This window comes from Sinohyriopsis cumingii, chromosome 6 (genome assembly GCF_028554795.1).
Source record: "Sinohyriopsis cumingii isolate HCF-2022 chromosome 6, ASM2855479v2, whole genome shotgun sequence".
Classification (NCBI taxonomy): domain Eukaryota; kingdom Metazoa; phylum Mollusca; class Bivalvia; order Unionida; family Unionidae; genus Sinohyriopsis; species Sinohyriopsis cumingii.
Genome location: NC_142966.1, coordinates 68,413,264 through 68,435,660, shown reverse-complemented (window position 1 = coordinate 68,435,660; position 22,397 = coordinate 68,413,264). Strand labels below are relative to the sequence as shown.

The following is a 22,397-nucleotide window of genomic DNA, read 5'->3' as shown; positions in this document are numbered from 1 at the left end:
ATATCAAACAACTCTGCTGACTTGGAAGTTAGTCATTATTTGTTAGATATATTGTACATTTCATTAGACTGCTAAACATTCTAATCAGGAACTGGTAAGAATTAAATTAGCATAGTAACACACATGAACACAAAATTTTGTCTTAATTTGCATGAAGGCATTGTTTAATGTAAAATTTCAAAATGTTGTAAACGTACACAAAGAAATGTACTTTACATTTGACACTTTAGATTTGCATTGTATTAAAACAAGACTTAATATATAGAAGGCTATTCTTGCCATATTCTCTGTTCCCCTCCCATTCTGTCTTTTGTTACGACTGCTTCGGTGGCCTGGTGGTTAGAGGGTCTGCCTCAGATGCAGGAGGTTGTGGTTCAAACCCCCCAGTTGAGTCATACCAAAGACTTATAAAAGTTGTACTAACAGCTGCCTTGCTAGGCGCTCAGTATTAAGAGGTTAGTGTTAGGACAAGATGACCTGGTGTCAAGAGGGGGCCCCAAGTGGCCGAGTGGTCTAAAGCGCTCACTGTTCCGGATCACTGCCATCTCACCTCTGTTTGCGTGTGTTCGAATTCAAGGCTCGACTAGCGTGGGTACGTGGGAAAGCCTGTCAGTAGCTTCTCGTGGGTCGGTGGTTCTTCACTGGGTTTTCCAGGGTTCTTCCTCCACCAGTTATACTGGCCGCCATGTATAGCCTATCATGTGCTAAAAATCGGCGTTAAACCCTGAACAAAAACAAAAACCTGGTGTCAGGATAATGTGACTGGGTGGGATGTCATGTTTCATGTCTGTGGCATGATGCCCAATGCTAGACATCACTATAAACTGTCACACTGCAGACATCTTTGCGATATGGCTGAAAAATTGTTAAAGCTACATTAAAAATTCAAATCACACATAGACACTGTCCTTTGTTACAAGTTATCTTGATGTGGAATATTTCAGATCTATAACTAGTCCAAAGATACCATTGCTGTTTTTTTATTGCCTATTATTTAACCAATTAAAATTTGTTTAACTAATTGTAGTGGAAAAGAGTAAGATGACAAAGTACATGCACTATAAATTCATTTATGTTCATGAGTAAAAATGTTTGTAGCTTTGCTGTAAATGAAATATTTATAAGTACCTACTTGAAACAGTTGTTTTCATAACATGCAATCAAAAGCATTGGAGAAATTTCAGTAAAGCATCCTACTGGCTCAGATTTCTCACCCGGCTGCTTTTGCATTTGTCTGTTAGTCACATGTCGGCCAGCTTCTTTTGCATTTGTCTGTTAGTCACATGTCAGCCAGCTGTTTTTGCATTTGTCTGTTGGCCACATGTCGGCCAGCTGCTTTTGCATTTGTCTGTTAGTCACATGTCAGCCAGCTGAGCAGTCTGAGGCCTACTTACATAACATGCTGAAAATGTCAGTAGTTTTCTTCGAATCATTGGCAGAGGATACACCTGATTACAGTAAATGTACGAATGCTGAGGACAGCTTTTTCAGTAAATGTACTAATGCTGAGTACAGAGCTGATTACAGTAAATGTACACAGCTGATTACAGTAAACATACTCATTCTGAGGACAGCTGATTATGTGAATGTACTAATGCTGAGGACACACCTACACACCTAATCACAGTAAATGTACTAATGTTGAATACACAGCTGATTACAGTAAATGTGATAATATTGAGACCAGAGCTGATTATGGCAAATATGATACTGTCTTTCAGTAACTTGGGTAGGGTATCTCTGTTCTGTATTTTCGTGGCTGATACCATTGTTGTGAAGATCCAGTGATATTTAGGCCAAGTAAAATATATGTTTCCTTTTTGCATGGATTTTAAAATTAGGGTAGGCATGTATTTTTTTTTAAACATATATATATATATATATATATATATATAAGATGTGATTTTTTTGTGATTCTCTTGTTTTTATATTTAATTTTAGTTTTTACTGTGGGGGGAAATGTGCTAGGGTTGGCAGTGAGAAACAATGGGTGGTTAGCTGACCAGAAACACGTTTTTTCAAATGCCTGATAAGAGATGTATGATGACTAAATTTGCAGAAGGATCAGTATTCATCGGGTTACAAAATTCAGTGATAAAATCCATAATAATTGGTACCACATGAAAAATAATGAATTCACAGGATACAGAAAAGATCTCGAGAAGATTTTGTAATTGGAAGGCAGGAGTCACCTTTCTCCCAAAACTTGATGCCAGTTATGTAGAGTCTGTAACTAGGCCTAACTACTTTCTCGATTAAATACATTACCTGATCACATTAGCAGTAGAAAATTACTCCCTGCCCCGTCCAAATCCAGCCCTTCCTGAAAGCGATAAATGTCTTTCTGCCTGCATCATATAGACAGAAGGAAAATAACTCTTACAGATTAACTCTTCTTGTTCCCACTAGGTGGCTGCCAGTATCGTGAATGTTACTAGTATAAAGTGTTGCTGGCAACGATGATCAGTGCCTCTGATGAATCTGTTGCAATTTATTGTCAAATTTGACCATGCAAACATTTTTTTTCACTGGTATAGTAAGTCTAAAGGTTGATATACTGTACCTGGCAAATCTGTTTGTATTTATGCATTTAATTTTACTGGTCTCTATTGTCCATGTGATATTGATTGGTAGTTTTCACTAGTGTAATTGTTCTGTTTTTGGTGTATTACGCTTTTCTTGGTTCGTCTCCATAACGTGAGTTCACCTACTTGAACAAATTATATATTTGTTGCATGCACATTTTTGTTTATTCTAGTCTCATTACAGAGATGTCAGTTAGGTGAAAGAAGTGTGGACACTATACGTCATGGACGAAGTGCCTTGTCAGCACAAAATGTTCTGTCTCAGACCCATTTAGCATGTGTCCTTTGTGAGCAGAAGATATTTGGTCCAGCATTGTGAAAAGGCAATCGAAGTGCAGTGAAAAAGAGGAATGATCTAAGTCTTCTGAAGATGAGGTATCAAGCATTCATCTGAATTCCAAACCGTTGGTCATTTTTATTGGTGACATTAATTTGCCAACTCTATCCGAAACAAAGATACTTAAAACAGTAGATTTCTGATAGTCAAAGCCTTGCAAAATGATTCCACTATACAGTCAAAGCCTTGCAAAATGATTCCACTCCATACAGTCAAAGCCTTGCAAAATGATTCCACTCTAGCTATTTTGGAATCAAATATGATCTGCATACTACATCTAGCTCTGTTGCTTAGAATGTCGGCAAGTGAGTTGGATGAAACTAGGTCCATTTTTAACCCAGTTCTGCAAACCACTGAGCATAAGTCCCTAGTACTACCTATGCATGGACTTTAGAACATTTAAGCATGGCATGCAGGATTACCTTCAAACTTTGCTAGCTGGACTGGCCTGCAGGTTATATACCATTAATTGTACACAATCCTGACTGCTGACCAGACAGTCAGTGTACAGCTTTTTGTTAGTCATGAATCTGACATCTTAGATTGACAAATAGCATTTGACTGGAAAGTTCCAACAGCAGCAGCATCCTGTGCCTAGCAGACCATTCTGGCTGGCAGTCCAGCTGGACTGACTGTATCCATGATACCAGTATATTGGCAAACCAGCATCACATGCTTGGTTGGAAAACATCCAAAAGTTGATGGCCCTGAATATGTCAATCAATTCGGTCATAGTGGATGAAATTACTGGACTGTAGCATTATGGTATAGACTGAAGCAATTATCTTACAAGACTTACTTCCTGATAGCACTACAGATGTACCAACTCATGATTTTGTCGTAAGTCTTACGAAAATTCCCCTTAAAATATGGACTTGCGGCATAGTAGCAAAAATTACAGGAAAATGATCGTAGCTGAAAAATCTGGATAATTGGTTCATCTTTGTTTTATTTGGATCCAGTTTTCATCTTAGAATTAATGAAATTAGTCAGGGAACCAGACTAACTTTACAGCAGCACCCCAGATACTTTAAACTGTACCTGTTTGTTCATCCGAAGCATCTGCTTATATTATTTTTTAAAATGGTGTCCAGAAAGTGATGCATATTTAAGACGAAATGGAAAATATTCTTCAAGAAAGGTGATGATAATCGAATCAGAAGAATAAAAAGGAGTATTCAGATTCTTGTGAATAAAAGCTTAAAAAGACACAATTACATTTATTGGACATCACATGTCAATTTGTGTATGTCTTGTGGCAGGAGATATTATTGCCATTGTCATGTGAAATGGAAAATAATTTCCAAAAATTATGTCAAGTTGAGAGCAACAAGCCATTGAGCTGCATAGGGTTTGGAACTTGAGTTTGTGCAGTTTTACTAGTGGTAAATAAAGTCAGCGTGTACTTTACAAACTTTTCAGTTGAACATAATGTTGATCGTCAATGCATCAAACTTTTAATTATGTTTTTCAGCTTTATCATAGCAGTTATTGATATTTTGTTACACCTTACTGAAAACTGGTCAATCTTACGGAGAAAAAAATTAACTGCCTTACTGAGAGGGACTCGTCAGGGTTGGCAGGTCTGGCACTAGCTTCAGCTTCTAGGTGATTGACCTACATGTGCTGTTTGTGTATCTGACCATGCAGTTCTATTATGAAAACGCAATCATACTAATGATGCAGACTGGTTTTGTTTTTGAAAAGAGGTTACCGTAAGTAGGCAACCAACAAATAACTATCTGCTCTCTCCCCATGTTCAACTCGTTGACAGAAGTGAAACTGCATGACCCAGTACAGTGTGACCCCGCTATAACACGGTAGTTGGGAGCCATAAAAGCCGACTGCGTTATATACCGAACCGTGTTATATGCAACCAAGCCAGTCAGCAGAAGAAAATGAACCCCACACATACACGCACACACACACACACACACACACAATTGGGGGGGGTTAAAAAATGCGGGCGGTAAAATACGTGCTTCGTCGGCACAGTTACCATCTTGAATTGATGCAGATTAAATGAGAAATACACCTGTAGTGAAAACAGAGAAGACATAATATAATATTTTACTTTGTTTAGAGAACCATGAATTGGTACATACATGTGAATCCTGTTTATATACAAATGTCTAATGTATAGCATGAATAAAGTATCAACACCGTGTACCTGCGAACTTCATTATATACATTGTATCCACAATACAAGTGATTCCATCAAAAATATGCACACACAGCTTTAAAATATTCATTAATTTTGTAACAGGTCATATGGGTCTGAATTCAGTGGAAAAACATAGCACAATCACTTAACAAATGACGAAGCACATTTACTTTAAAGTACATTTTAAGCCGCCTTTGGCATAAACTTTTTCCCTACAAAAAGGAAACATTCACAGCACTGTTAACGTGTTCCAGTCACGTTGGAAAATGCAAAAAAATCCATCAGATTCCATCACTTTTATTTAAGTTTGGTACTGACTTCCTTTGAAGAAAAGTTCTTTGCTGTTATTGAAAGATTGTAGTCGGCTTTCTTTGATGAAGGGTGCATGCACTATTGAAGTCACCACTAAAGGACAGCTTTGGAGAACCAAACGAATGCCCATTTCTTATTGTTGCGGCAACATCAAATAATTGTATTGCATGATTGAGACTGGTATTTTCATTTGCCGAGTACGTTTTCATAACAGTCGGTGCTGTTTTCATAACAGTCGGTGCTTCAAAAGTAATCTGTTTCCTTTGAAATTTAAGCAAACTATTTTATCTTGGTATATTTTTAAAAAGGAATTCGCCGTCATTTAGACTATTCTAGTTGCTGTCCCTCCATGTCTGCTGAATAAACCAATAAGTAAGATGTATTTTTTTATTTTATTTTTTTAACATTTTTTTTTACATTTGCGGTAAGAGTGTGATGCTGCCTTCCACACATGCATCTGAAAATTAACAAAGGGTCGACGAACGATAGAGACGTAGGTGTTCTGATGACGGGGATTATTACAGAAAATGTGAACAAAACGAAGAGGAATTTTACTTACCATCCACATACAAATGTCAGTCTTTGTAAATTTATTAATTACTAGCGAGCGGCCAGAAATCTGATGAAAGATAGATTACGAGACAATGCCTTGTCCGGTTGATCTCCATTACCAGAAATGTCAACAACAAAAAAACAGATATTTCACAACATACAGAACTCATGCTAGATGCCAGGATAAGCGGATTATGATATAACAATGCACTGTTTGGATGGTTTATCAGTATGGACAAAGAATTTGTTTATGTAACAATAGAAAAATGTCAGTGCATTTTATATCCAGTTTGTGGCTTCCTTTCATGGGGCCTCTGAATTTCTGCACTCCAAACCAGTGGTTGTATATAAAAGTTTAAACGGCCAACAATGTCGCCAACAAATAAAAAAAAAGCCACATGGTATGTTTTGCAGCTAATAAGGAAAAACAATCCAAGTTTGCACATTGGCGAAGACCTACGTGATCCCAGAATAAGCTTTTTATGCGTTTTTTCTTCTTACTTTTAAGAAGTAAAAAAAATACTTTTTCATGTACAAGAAAAATACATATAAAATTTCAGAAGCAAAGCCACGATCGTCTTGTATTTTTCATATGCGATCTCTTCCCCAAACTGATAAGCAACTTTTTACGGTTTTTTCGTACTTTTTAAGAAATATTTTGTGCACAAGAAAAATACATGTATATGAAATTTCGGGAGCCATGCCAAGACTGCGTTATATCCGAATTCACATTATAACAGAGTGTGCTATCGCAGGGTCACACTGTATGTGCCTTTAGATACAGTCTTTGGCTCACAGAGAATGTCTGTGATGGCTGTCAAAGGCTTCTTCTACAGGAAATGCAGGAAATCAAGACAGAACCCCTTAGTACTGGCTGAAACCCCCACAAATGCTAACACTTGCTAATGGGGGTTAATCATTTGGCATGCTCTTAACTCTCACAGGACTCACACATGACTTGTACATATTTTGGCTCAAGAATACAAGTGATTTCTACTAGCATGGCCTTTTGAAATTAATGTCTCAAGCAACTACAGTAGATTCACTTGGCCGGTATGCTCAGTCTGCTTTCTTCAGATTTTTTGCATGAAATGACCTTACAAAAAGAGACCTGAATCTTGTCAGGACACTGGTAGTTGCCCAGACAGTTACCATGCCTATTCACGACAGCACAACCTCAGCTCCAGGCAGAACCTTGTAACTTTCACTTGATTTGCCAGGGAAACTAAGGCACTATCCCAGTGATGGATTCCACTGGGATCACACTTGTGTAAGTATAAATGCGTAATCTTTGGTTGAAAGGATGGGGGTTGGTACCAAATTTCTTGGGGCACCAATGTGATTGGGTAAGTATTTTTGGAGAAACATACTTTACTATAAAGAATTCCAATCCCAGTCTGCAGAATCTGAAAATAAATGTCTAGCAAGTACTCTCAGTATAAAAAAAAATCTCATACTTTTTAATGTTAAATGTCATCCTTGCTTTATGTTTATAATCAGCTGTTGGGCTCACAGTACTTACCAAAACATAGCCAAGGATTTCTATTTCCAGATTCCTATGACATGATCTGGGCTTTGTATGTTAGTGTTTTTACTTGTTATTTCCTTTCAGTCACCTACTGATGATTACTCCAGTCAGATGTCTTCCTCTCCATCTCTGGAACTGCTTGACAGGCATCCTCCAGCATATGCACGGAGCACAAGTCTCACTGATTTTGGAGCTTGGAGTGAACAGTTTTTAGACATTGGTCTTCCATCTTTTCGACCTTCATATTTGTTCCTTGTGCGGATTTTATTAGATGTGATCCATGATGCTATGATTCTCCGTTTAGAGCAGCTGGAAAATCCTATTAAGGAGCCATCTTTCCTCAGTTTACGACAGGTTAGTAATTGTTGTTTTGGTCTAAGCGGTGTTAAATTACTCTCATAAATGAAACATTAACCCAGATAGTTGGACCATCCAATTTTATGGGCACCAAGCAAATTTTTGTTTTAAAGCTCAAAATAAAATTCAAGTTGAAACATGAACTAAGGAATGTTTTTACCTGTACTGAAAAAAACTGGTGTCAATGAACAGGTCATGAAACAGTTTTGGCTGCCCTAATTATCATGTGTATTAATTGAAGAAGTTTATATATAGTTATATAGATGGCTAGCAGGCTCCTTTATCTCATGGTCAAGAATTTCTCTCAAGAAAGACAGTCGTGACCTTGCTAAAGTTAACTGTGCAAGAAAAAACTACATTTCAATCATTTATAGATGAACAAACATCAGTATTAATATCACTACCAAAATTCGTATTATTTTGTTATGAACTGTTATAAGGAAGAGTTACTTGAAGAGTCTGTTAATTGTTGTTAATACCTCCATGATCAAACACCTAAAGGAAAAATAAAAACTGGATGAAGAACAGCTTGAATTTTTCTGATCCAGGTTGTCAAGTCAAATTTTGTAGTCAAGCTCAAACACTGCTTTTATGTTAAAAGTTTTTTCTTCTTCTTTAAATCAGTAGTTTTTGACAAGACATTATGGTCTGATACAACTTTCACAAAATATTAGTAGCTTTTAAGATCATTCTGTGAACATTTGACATGCAGAGACATCGATTATTGTCTCATGTTAGATTGAGGCTGTGTTTGTGCATTACCTACTTGATTGGCATTGAATAGGGATTAGAAACTAGTCCGGTTTATGCAACAAATCAAGAAAAACTCTATAAAATTTTTTTTTATTTTCATCTTGGTCTGATATCTGCTTATTTGCAGTGCAAATACAGACTTAGCACACTGATATTACGATTGCATTAGGGAGATTTCTCATCTGCATTGACAAAATAATAAAGCAAAAACCAAGTGACTACACTAGTATGCCATTACAGATATTCACACTTTTTATAGTATATTCAAGCACCACCTGCTCCTTTGTCAGTTCTCACTACAGATAGTAATAGAGGGGTAGAATCCATCACATGCATGATGCATCCATCTGTTATGACTGCCTGTTTGATTTTGGTTCAGAAACTATCTCCTTTTTATTGAAGTTATTGTGTGTTTGACCTTTGACTCGCTATTAGGGACCCCAAGGGTGGGAGCCAAGTGGGAGCCAAGTATACCCCCTACTTTTTCACAGATGGTTACCACTTTGGCAACATATAGTTTCATGAAATTGCACCCAGTGATTTAAGAGTGGATTTGGTGTGGGTATCACAATAACCCCAGTGCTTTTTAATGACGTGGGAGGGTATAATTATGTGTTGCATGGGACCTTACCATGTTGTGTCTATTCACAGTTAATCCGTGAGTGTAAAGACATGTTGTCATGGGCAGTGATGGTCAAGCAGTATTATCAGTACATGGTGGCTGCCGTTTTATGCGATGATGAAATGGCAGAAGAAGCCTCACCAATGGATCTGGAAGAATTTGACAATGATATGTCTAGGATGTTTAAGGTAAACTTCTCGATGATTGTAAATTTTACAGATATGACATTGCTTGATTTTAGTGAATTAATCATAACTTGGGATTGATAACATAAAATTTTAGCCAATATAGTGAAAATTTTCCTAAACTAACCCATGCATTACCTAGCTTCCTCTGCAGACTGATCACATATTTTGGTTCAGAACGATAATTCTTGAACCAATTAAACTTCTTCATTGTGGGCCCCGCTTTAAATGGTCAAGAGCCCCAGTGGTCTTGGGGAGGTAAAATAGGCCTGATCAGCTTTCACACATAGTAGGAGGCACCCAGTGGTTTTGGGGAGGTAAAATAGGCCTGATCAGCTTTCACACATAGTAGGAGGCACAGTGCATAGTTTTTAAAAAGTTTACATTATATACCTTTCATATTGTCTGTTTTATTGTGTTTGTGATATTTTCAAACTTTTGATTTGTCTGTCATTTTCAAACACAATGATGTTTTTCCATTTTCTGTCTCATAATGCATATACATTTTTAATATAAGTCACACCAACTAGGTGTTTGTTAACACTTAAGTAAATATTTTGAATTTTAACCACACTTTGTTTCCCAAATTTTTTTTTTTCACCAGATCTACTTCCAGTACCTCCAGAATTGGTTGTACATGCTGCAAAATGTACAAGAGGCCTCTCACAGTCTGAAAAATCCCTTAGAAGAGGAATGGAGCTTCACCAAAAAAATCTGCCCCCATGTCATTGGTGGGGAGGCAGAGGCTGGGAGACGCTTCAGGTATTTTCTGGCTCGGTTTGGATTTCAGCATTATTATTTGGTTTCTGCATCCAAGAGGGTCATATTTACCCTGTGGATTTTATGCAGAGACTCTGATAATGTAAGTTCAGGTAGATTTGGTAAAAACCTGTAGTCAGTAATTTGATCACAAGTTACACAGTATCAAACAAGACCTTTTTGATCATTTGGATATTTCACTGTTTTATTGTTGTTATTTGTATAGATCTAATGCAGGTGCACTGAAATGGGGTTCATATGGTTGTCTTTTTTAGAGTTTTGATTTGTGGGAAGTTTTATTTTGATTCATCAAGGATTACACCACAGAAAAGAGGTCTAATGTTTTGTAATTAATGGACGGTCTTAAAAATAAAAAAAAGTGCTGCTAGACCAAGCAGTCACTAGTATGGTAAAATTACAATTCCTCTAGACCAGATAGTTAAACAAATGGTCAAATTACAATGCTCAATGACCATGCAATCACTAAACTGGTCATATTACAATGCTGCTTAATCATGCAGTCACTCAACTGGTCAAATTACAGTGCTACTGGACCATGTCATCACCAGCATGGTCAAATTACAATGCTGCTTGACCATGCAGTCACTCAACTGGTCATATTACAGTGCTGCATGACCATGCAGTCACTCAACTGGTCATATTACAATGCTGCTTCACCATGCAGTCACTCAACTGGTCATATTACAGTGCTGCATGACCATGCAGTCACTCAACTGGTCATATTACAATGCTGCTTGACCATGCAGTCACTCAACTGGTCATATTACAGTGCTGCATGACCATGCAGTCACTCAACTGGTCATATTACAATGCTGCTTGACCATGCAGTCACTCAACTGGTCATATTACAATGCTGCATGACCATGCAGTCACTCAACTGGTCATATTACAGTGCTGCATGACCATGCAGTCACTCAACTGGTCAAATTACAATGCTGCATGACCATGCAGTCACTCAACTGGTCATATTACAATGCTGCTTGACCATGCAGTCACTCAACTGGTCATATTACAATGCTGCTTGACCATGCAGTCACTCAACTGGTCATATTACAATGCTGCTTGACCATGCAGTCACTCAACTGGTCATATTACAATGCTGCTTGACCATGCAGTCACTCAACTGGTCATATTACAGTGCTGCATGACCATGCAGTCACTCAACTGGTCATATTACAATGCTGCTTCACCATGCAGTCACTCAACTGGTCATATTACAGTGCTGCATGACCATGCAGTCACTCAACTGGTCATATTACAATGCTGCTTGACCATGCAGTCACTCAACTGGTCATATTACAATGCTGCTTGACCATGCAGTCACTCAACTGGTCATATTACAATGCTGCTTGACCATGCAGTCACTCAACTGGTCAAATTACAATGCTGCTTGACCATGCAGTCACTCAACTGGTCATATTACAATGCTGCTTGACCATGCATTCACTCAACTGGTCAAATTACAGTGCTGCATGACCATGCAGTCACTCAACTGGTCATATTACAATGCTGCTTGACCATGCAGTCACTCAACTGGTCATATTACAATGCTGCTTGACCATGCATTGACTCAACTGGTCAAATTACAGTGCTGCTTGACCATGCAGTCACTCAACTGGTCATATTACAATGCTGCTTGACCATGCAGTCACTCAACTGGTCATATTACAATGCTGCTTGACCATGCAGTCACTCAACTGGTCATATTACAATGCTGCTTGACCATGCAGTCACGTTGTAGTCAAATAGCACTTTTACTTTTTACCTTTGTGAAATGTCACACGCAGTGATATCAGTTTCTAAAAAGGCTAATAGCCCACTTTCGGACAAGGCGAACCAGCGTAATGGTGATCAGTGATCCTTTCCATGTTATTGTTCTGACTGAAAACCATGTACCAGTCACTAAATTTGTTCATCTGAATATAGATATGCATTCGAATATTTAGTTAAAATTGTGGTTAAAATCAGTAACAAAGTTAAGAAGAGAGAATATTTATATTTATTTCAATGTCAGTTTTACAAACAAATCATAATTTTGAATGACAATTTAGAAAATAGAGATATGTATTATGTTCATTAGAGTTATGGTGTTGAAAAGAGTAGCACACACATACACAAACACACATATTCCTTTAATGTGTACATACCAGAGTTTTATTCAACATAGATTTTAAAACAATGCAAAATGATGACAAAGATATAATTTGTACAAAATTACTACTGTATACATATATTTGAAGGTGATTATATCAAAACATTACATTGTGAGGGAATTGCAAATAAAAACAACTTTATTTTTGCATATATATCATAAATTACTAAGTGCTGCTAAGCATCTCTAAGTGCTTTGTCTGAAAACAATATGGCGGCAGCCAGGTACAGTGACATCATGGTCCATTTTTAGCACAAGGTTGATTTCAGTACAAATGCCATTACAATGCTGCTAGACCATGCAGTGACTCGACTGGTCAAATTTCAATGCTGATAGAACATGCAGTCACTAAGATGGTCAAATTACAGTGTTGCTAGACCATGCAGTGACTCGAATGGTCAAATTTCAATGCTGATAGACCATGCAGTCACTAAGATGGTCAAATTACAATGCTGCTAGACCATGCAGTGACTCGAATGGTCAAATTACAATGCTGCTAGACCATGCAGTTACTCAAATGGTCAAATTTCAATGCTACTAGACTATGTGGTCACTGGGATGGTCAAATTATAGCACTGCTAGACCAAGCAACCACTGTTATGAACAAACTGCCTGAACTTGTCTAAATGGAGTACAAGAGCTTCTTGAATGGCTCAGTAGCGAGAGACCAATGGATTGCATAGTTGTTAGCACAGTAGTATACTAATGGGCTTTATTGTGAGAGACTGATGGATTGCATAGGTGTTAGCATAGCAATATACTGATGGGCTATGTATTAGACCTATGGATTGCATAGCTGATAGCACAGTAGTATACTAATGGGCTTTATTGTGAGAGACCAATGGATTGCATAGTTGTTAGCACAGTAGTATACTAATGGGCTTTATTGTGAGAGACTGATGGATTGCATAGTTGTTAGCATAGCAATATACTGATGGGCTATGTATTAGACCTATGGATTGCATAGCTGATAGCACAGTAGAATTTGGATCAAGACTGAATCGTAATCTCTTTCTGGCGATTACAGTTTTGTCTTTAAGCAAGACACTTCCAGTTGCTCCAGCTGTACAACCTATGAATGTTTACCATCTGCTGGGCAGGATGGGGTTTAACCTACAATGAATTGGCATCCTAATCAGGGAGAGTTGTGTGCTTTGTTACTTCAGTCCAGGTAAGAAGCGATAAGCTAGGTAATTTTAGTTAGTAGTGGATTCTGGGATTCTGAGCTTTTTTCTTTAAATAGCTCAAAGATCTGCTTGTATTTTATGGCGTCTCTATCACAAGTACATCACAGATTCAAACAGTAGATGTGTGAAAAGATTACAGATTTGAATAGTAGATGTGTGAACAGATTACAGATTTGAATAGTAGATGTGTTAACAGATTACAGATTTGAACAGTAGATGTGTGAAAAAATTCCAGTTTATTATTGACTTCTCTTTGGTGAAAAAGCAAGAGCATTGTTATTATCAACACTTTTGTTGAGGGTTTGATACGCGTTCTTGATGTGAATGCAGGCTGAACGTGATCTTGTGAGAAATATTTTCTCCCATTACAGCACATTGGCTATCAGTCTGCTAAACTCCATATCAGACTTCCTTGAGGCAGGGATAGATGAATATACAACCAGTCTGTATGATTGGTCTGTGGTCAATGAAGATGAGGATGAGGAAAGTGACAACCAGACAGAGGAATCAGATGATGATAACCCAAATACTAGCCACAGAAAGAGGACTTCCCGTGTCAGGTATTATTGCTTATTGATTGATTGATTTGTTGCATGTTTTAATACGTGGTCAGAATCAGGCAGCAGGCAGTGTGCCTTTAAACACTCATTCTCTAGCACATAACACGGAGACTTTAATTTACTTTAAATGAATATCTGTGTGTGTGTGTGTGTGTGAGAGAGAGAGAGAGAGAGAGAGAGATTGATTGAGGTGTGTGTGATTTGGATTTTTAATGTAGCTTTAAAAAATATTCAGTCATATTGGTACAGTGTCTGCAATGTGGCAGTTTATAGTGATATCTAACACTGGGGCATAATGCCCAAGACATATAGCATGATGTCCCACCCAGTGAGAACTCCTGAAGTATCAAGTTGGCACTCTTCCTGACAATGTACTTCATGTGGACAGAGTTAATTTTTTTCATCTTATTTCCCCGCTATAAGACACCTATAAAACTGGAAGATATAAATTTCCTCTTCTTTGTGAGGTTATGAAAGGAATATTGGTTCTTTACCATTTTAATGGTGACTGTGAGAGATTGTTCAGTATTGTTAACAAAAGTAAAACTGAATTCAGATCCAGGCTCTGTAACTCAGCACTTAGTGCTCATCTGGTGTGCAAAACATTTATAGTCTCAGCTAGTACAAAGTGTTTTGAAATGCCGCATTTGAGTCTGTTGCTTTTTAAAGCTAAAAGTGCTAAGTATGAAAACTTGAAGTAGTAATTGATGTTAAGAGACTAGAGGGGTAAATAAATCATTATATATATATATATATATATATATATATATATATATATATATATATATATATATATATATATATATATATGTATGTATGTATGTATGTATGTATGTATATATATATATATATATATATATATATATATATATACTCATTGAATTTTTATCGTGTTATTTGTGGATTAGTCTTTTACTGCTCGGATTAATCTTTTTGTCCACTTGGATTACACTTTTTTCCTCGTTAGGGGTTGACATTGCTTAGAAATGGGAATTTCTGGAAGAATTTGTTGGTTTAGTAGTGCAAGATATTTTGCTTTAATGTACTGTTATACACATATTCTTCGTGTGTTTACTCATTTTGAGTACTATATGGAAGATTAGCATCAGTTAAATTTGTAATAGTAGTAGTATTTTGTGGGCATGCAATATCTCATACAGTGAAGTCAGCATGACTTGAACAAAGTATTTGCATGCATTGAGATTTCATAATAATGCTCAAAATCTGCAGTTGTGGTGCACTAGGAAACTTTTTTGATTTTCCATTTCTTGTTCTTGGTTGTCAGGTTCATTAGAGCAATACTATGAAGAAGAGAAGGGTAATATCAAAAAAGTAAATAAAATAATAACAATCATACTTGACAATCAACTATGGCAACAGTACGTTCAGTTTTCTTCAGAAAGAATTGGATATATTGTGTTTGTCTTTGTCTTGTCATCAATTTCACAGTCATATCTTTTCCAACTCATATGGGATTTCACTGATTGTTAATGTACTTGCCCATAAGCTGATAAAGCTTGGGAGGAGTTTTATTTTCAGCTCTGCCCCAACCCCCCTGACATTCCCTCCTCCAGGGTTTTAAGAAGGGAATCAGAAGATTAAATTCATTAAAAATGTAAAGTTCAGAGACACTTAGGAAGGTTTTGAATATAATTTTTTGGATTGAAAGAAAGGTATATAAGAAGGAAAATAAATTGAGGAATGCAAAATGTTATGAATTGGTTCATCTCTGTTTCTGAAGAAAACCCTCTCTTTCCAGGCAAACATTCCAGCAAACATGTCGGAACTTTAAGAATCTGTTTCATGAGGCAAGAGAAAGAGCTTCCAAGGCCCTAGGCTTTGCCAAAATGTTGAGAAAAGTAAGCAGTAATGTTTTTTGTTCTATTTTTACTTTAGGTATTATTCATAGAGCAAAATTATATTCTATTTCTTAGCAAAACAGTTTGTGGAGGGGGGAAGAGTCTTGGTTAAAAAAGTAGAGTGATAGCATGATGATTTGTCAGAATCATCTCAAACAATGACCTAATGTGTCCTGGGGTAATAAATAGCCTTGTTCCATGCCCTAGCAAGGACCTAATGTTAGCTGGGGTAAGGACTTGATGTGACCAGGGGTTCAGTGTTGCACATAGGACCCCAGTTGCAATGGACTCTATGTTCCCCAGCCTCAACATTTGGGAGACATACAACATTTTAGAGTGACAGAAGAAAATTATACTATACAATGCACTAATAGTGCCATAAATTAAATGAGTTGATCTTGTTTGCTTCGCCAATCTTACCACTTCAACCTTATGATCTGCACGATCATATTTTCATTGGACACTTACATCATTGTAATACAAGTTTTATCATAAAATCATCAACATACCCGAATATCTGGTTATCCTAAAATGAGCTGCACCATGGATTTGTTTTCCAGATTTAGCTTGCATTTAACTTTAGTATACATTCATTATCTTCCAGCAATTATTTTAATAAATATGTTTTCTGAATTACTTTTTTCCAAACCAAGAAATTAATAAATAAATTACCAGTTTGTATATTTGCATAAATGTTGTCTCTTTTATCATTATTTCAGCCTGAAAATAAATTAAATCTGTCACCCAGTATTGGCAACTTAAACCAAATTGGTTATACTAATATCTGTCAAACGTTTCACATTGCAACTAAGTGAACTACCATAAGCCTTGAAGTTTTCATAGATAAATACATTGTTTTAAAATAGATATTCATTATTACTATCTTGTAGTCTGTTATTGCCATTCATGACTTTAGCTATTGTTAGTACCAACAGAGATATGGATGGACAATCACTAGTATTTTCAAATTTTTCCTGCCAAAAGCACATCCAAGGGGAGCATATGGGATTATGGTTTTGGGGCATAGGCCCATGCTGAATGTGCACCACTGCAGAAGCTGTAGTCTTGTTCCATGCCCTAACAAGGACCTTATGTTCCCTGAGCAGTACTTTTGCACCATGTCCTTCTAAGTACCTAATGTGCTTATGTCATGGAGCAGTATCTTTGTTCCATGCCATAGCAATGACATCATGTCTACTTGGGCAGTACCCTTGTATGCTGTAGCAAGAGTCCGTGGTGTTTTGGGGCAGTACTGTTGTTCCTTGGACAATGGTGTAGGTGTCATTTATCCTAGACTAAGTAAAGAACTGTGCTACTAAAATGAGCAATGATTAAAAACTATCAAAGAAAGTAATGTTTTAGCAAGAGAGCAAAAAATTTCAAAATTACAGAATCATTGGTTCTAGAAAAGATAGGTCCAGAATTTAGATTTCCTCTGGCAAATTTCGACGTAGCTTTGTTTGGATTAACTTTGAAGAAATGATGGTTTTCTGCTACATCGATCTCAATTAGATGTCTGGAACCAGATAAGTTGAAAATGAGTTTTATGTTGAACCAACCGATCACTGTCGGTTTCATCTAATATTACAATTTTGTTAGAATATCATATCAGTATGACATGACTTGTGTTGCTTTGTATTTGGCTGACTATTATTTATCAGGATAATGTTTGCTTTATAATTTTTTTTGTCAGTTGTGTATTTAATTTCTTGTTTATTATCGATTTTAGCCAACATTGAAGTAGTAAGGACTGTTCAGACTTGTCTAGTTTTCCTTAAAATTGTTATATTTCTAATTGTATTGTTGTTTTGAGTTTAATGCCATTTTTCATTGGATGGTAGGCTATACTTGATGGCCAGTATATTTGGCTGGAAGAAAAACGTGGCAAAAGCCTGGTTAAAACTCTAACATTGGGAAGCTACTGACAAGCTTTCTTATATGCCCACATTGCCTGAGCTTGAGACTCGAGCCCACACAGAAAGAGGTGGATGGCAGTGATCAGTAAAGGCGAGCACTTTAAAACCGTTGGCTGCCAGGGACCCCATATGGTTTTGTATATGCATCATATATCAAAATCTTTTTGACTTCTGTCATTTGCTTTAGTTTCAAAAATTTTCTCTTCAGAATTTCAAATTATTACAATTTACCTGATGAAAATTACATGGTCTTTTTTTAATTTGCAGGATCTGGAAATTGCAGCTGATTTCAATATTGCTGTAGATATGCCACAGCTATTGCAGAAACTGCACGAGACAAAACATGTTAGGGTATGTTCTTCTTGATTTATCAATGCTTATTATTCCATGTGATGCATGTAGGATCTACAATTGGTTCATACATTTTTTTCAGCTTTCTTTGTGCAGATCTTAGTTGTTCCAAATTCTTTTTATGTCTTCTCACTCCTTGGAAGGAACATTTGGTGTTATCAGTGTCCATCTGTCCAACCCATTTTGTCCTGTCACTTCCTGTTGCTCCAGCTGTTATTAATTTTGTTTATGCTCAATTTTGTGACAAAAATGGCAGACCTGCCAACTCTTACCATTTTGCCATAAGCTTTACAAAAATTACCCTTAAAATACAGACTTATGGCATACTAGAAAAAATTATGGAAAAATGATCATTGCCAAAAAATCCAGATAATTGGTTCATCCGTGTTTTATTTGGATCTGGGTTTCATCTTAGAATTAGTGAAATTAGTCAGGAAACCAGACTAACTTTATAGCAGCACCCCAGACACTTTAAACTGCACCTATTCATTCATGCGAAACGTCTGCATGATAACACTGTTGATTATAGAATTTTAAAAAATGGCATCCAGAAAGCAATGCATGTTTAAAAGACAGAAGGGAAAATAAGCTTTTAGAAAAGTGTTAATAATTAACACAGAAGAATAAAAGGGAGTATTCAGATTCTTATGACTAAAAGCTTAAAAAGACACAATGTGCCAATTTGTGTATGTCTCATGGCGGGAAATATGATTGACATCGTCATGTGAAATGAAAATAATTCCCAAGAATTATGTCAAGTTGAGAGATAGCAACAAGCCATAGAGTTGCATAGGGTTTGGAACTTGAATTTGTGCAATTTTACTAGTGGTAAATAAAGTCATCACGTACTTTACAAACTTTTCAGTTGAACATAATGTTTATCGTCGATGCGTCAAACTTTTTATTACGTTTTCCAGCTTTATCATAAAAGTTATTGATATTTTGTTACACCTTACTGAAAACTGGTCAATCTTACAGAAAAAAATAAACTGTCTTACTGAAACGGACCTGTCATGGTTGGCAGGTCTGAAGTGGACAGAGGCATGGCACTAGTTTGATGTAGAACTGAATTCTTGCACATTGAACCCAAATAATGTTCATTTTTATCATATGAGTAAGGGTATCTTTGTTGCAGGGACACATCCATGTTGCTTCCAGAATATAGCGTCTATACTGATACATCTTTCTCTTTTCTGAATCATAGGTGTTCCATGTTTCTTCCATCTTTTGAAGCGCTTTTATTAGTTATACTGTAGATTTTTTAAATAGTTCAGCCCAAATTATCAGAATCTTCATGGTAAAAATTACGAGACAAATATTTGCATGTCACTCATTATTACTTTTTTTTACTACCTGTTTAGTAAAAATTCACTTATTTGGCCTGGAGATATTAAAACTAAACTTTACTTTAAGATCGAAGTTTTACTTTCAGTCAATCAGAAGTAGCATGGTTTGGTGGTATTTAATGCTGTTTTTCAGCACATGATAGGCTGTACATGGCTACCATTATATATAGTGGAAGAAGAACCCGGGAAGAATCATCGACCAACGGGAAGCTACTGGCAAGCTTTCTAATTGAGCTGAGTCTCAAACCGATGCTGACAATGGTGAGATGCCAAAAATGATGCTACAAAAGTAAACTAATTTTCAATTGGCTGACACAAAATATTGAGTTCAAAATCCAGCTCTAAAGTTTTATTATTTCCAGGCCTGAACCATACTCATCCATATTTATTTAATGGCTGATCTGATCTACCTGTATGTCTCTCAGAATATAACAGATATGACAGCTCACACTTATTTATTCAAATTCCTTTTCATCAGAATATTTGTACATCTTGAAGGGGTTTCGATGAATAAAGTTCTACTCTACATGACTTGACATTTTGGCTACATTAAAACAGATCTCAACATATGTTAGACTAGAGTTTGAACTTCGTTTTTGCAGGTTATTGCACCAGTAAGTGCAGGCTACTTGATGTTCATTCCAGTGTTGATTACACACCAAAATAAGCTGATTCTTCAACTGTTAAATGTCACCTGTGGGCGGGAAGACATCACCATGGCAACAGCAGATATTCAGAAGGAGGAGGGATACCTCCTTATGGTACGATCTGATGGAGATGAGGAATGTCCAAACTGGAAAGGAGATAATGTCGAGGTTGAACCAACAGCTGAGACGGCAATTGCTCTGTCACACCTAACAGTCAGTTTGAAAATTTTATTCATTATTCAGTCATGGAAAAATGTCAGGGTGATGTTCAGTCATAGGTCCTTAATATTATTCATCCAGTTTTACATGAATTTTTACAAGCACAAAAAGAAAATCTTTGTTTTTATTCAAGAATTTGCATGAAAGGTCACAATTTTTCTGTTTAAGTGCACATACAGTCCTTGGCAAATAACATAATATTTCACTTGCCTCACAACATGCTTAACTTGCCCCATGATGCTGTGATTTTTTTGCCAAGTAGAATCCAATCAAATCAAATCTATATATGCTTTAGTGTAGATTGTGTGAAACAGACAAATTACAGTCATCTTATTTCAGAAAGTGAATAATATCCTTTGGCCATCAGTAGTGACTATAAGAATCCATTGTTGACTCCATTGAAATTAATATGTGACAATAAATCTAACTGGCAAACAAATGATTGGAATGGGAATTTCTAAGGTCACCTACTGTTGTCTTATACCAGTATATATCTAATTTTGCTATGTTAGAAATTAGTTTCAGTCGGAGTATGTTTCTTAAGGTGTTACAGGTGGGATAAAGTTAATCTCCATTTCTCTTCAGGTGGAGGCATTGTTACTGGTGGTAATCCACTCCTCTCATCTGACAGCACAAAGAAAAGAGTTTGAGACTTTGATGGGCAACACAGTGGAACTAGTCAATGAACAAACCTCTTGTCATGAAGCCATAGCAGAGTCCCTGTTAGAACTCAAGGTAATTTTATGACCCTATTATGGCCTTGCTGTACCATATTTTTAGTGTGCATAATGCACACACTGATTTCAACTTTAAATGGGGTGGAAAACTAAGTTCTTCCAGATAATATTCCACATTTCAAAATTGTGATGAGTTTTGCTCCATTTGTCATGAAAACATTCAGCCATTTTGTATAACACACTGATGATCATATGTTACACGACATTTTGGGGGTTTACAATAAAATACTGCCTGTCTGTTTCTCTGTTCTTATTTGTTGGTGCGTAATACTTGTACATGGCTGTGATGGTTTAACAGGCAATGTTAATAATTTGAATATGTTCACTCAAGATCAAAGATGGGGAGCTATGTGAAAGTTGAGGTCCATTATATATACTGAAGATGAGGTGCTTTGTGAAAGTTGAGGTCCAGTATATATCCTGAAGATGAGCTACTATGTGAACGTTGATGTCCAGTATATATCCTGAAGATGAGGTGCTTTGTGAAAGTTGAGGTTCATTATATATACTGAAGATGAGCTACTATGTGAAAGTTGAGGTCCATTATATATACTGAAGATGAGGTCCTTGTGAAAGTTGAGGTTCATTATATATACTGAAGATGAGCTACTATGTGAACATTGATGTCCATTATATATCCTGAAGATGAGGTGCTTTGTGAAAGTTGAGGTTCATTATATATACTGAAGATGAGCTACTATGTGAACATTGATGTCCATTATATATACTGAAGATGAGGTGCTTTGTGAAAGTTGAGGTTCATTATATATACTGAAATGGACTAGCTTGACACCTCTGAAATATATATCAGCATCCATGCTAGAATTTACATGGATAATGCACCATAATTATGTTTGGCACATCAAAACTTTAAAAAAAAATAACTACACTGGGCAGTGAAACATTGATTACTGTATACAAAGAAGTATCAAATACTGTGATAATAGATGAGAAATTAAACAAAGAACTGAAGGCCAAAGAACTAAAGTTTATTTTCTAAAGAAAATTAAATAAATTGCAAATTTTATACTAAAGTCTTCAACTTTTTTATTTCTATTCATGACATGTATAATGTTACTATAGTGCTGCATTTTGAACAGTTTCAGAGTATTCATGGTATTTGAACAAGTTATGTTTTTTGTGTATAGTTTTGGTTGAGTCATAGAACAACAACAAAAAACCCACATAATGATATGAAGTGAAATGAGTTATTATTAACAGGACTAGCAAGGTTTGTAAGCATTATTT

General features: G+C 36.4%; 1 protein-coding gene across 1 annotated transcript in view; it reads left to right on the top strand.

Moving 5' to 3' along the window:
* LOC149797136 (mitogen-activated protein kinase kinase kinase 4-like) overlaps positions 1-22,397 on the top strand; it is a 116,956-nt gene that overhangs the window by 18,838 nt on the left and 75,721 nt on the right. Inside the window, exons 4-11 of the mRNA XM_089961807.1 lie at positions 7,563-7,832; positions 9,240-9,398; positions 10,000-10,157; positions 13,886-14,074; positions 15,834-15,933; positions 18,117-18,200; positions 20,149-20,406; positions 20,998-21,147. Coding sequence (XP_089817933.1) covers positions 7,563-7,832; positions 9,240-9,398; positions 10,000-10,157; positions 13,886-14,074; positions 15,834-15,933; positions 18,117-18,200; positions 20,149-20,406; positions 20,998-21,147 — 1,368 coding nt within the window. The remainder of the gene's footprint in view (positions 1-7,562; positions 7,833-9,239; positions 9,399-9,999; positions 10,158-13,885; positions 14,075-15,833; positions 15,934-18,116; positions 18,201-20,148; positions 20,407-20,997; positions 21,148-22,397) is intronic.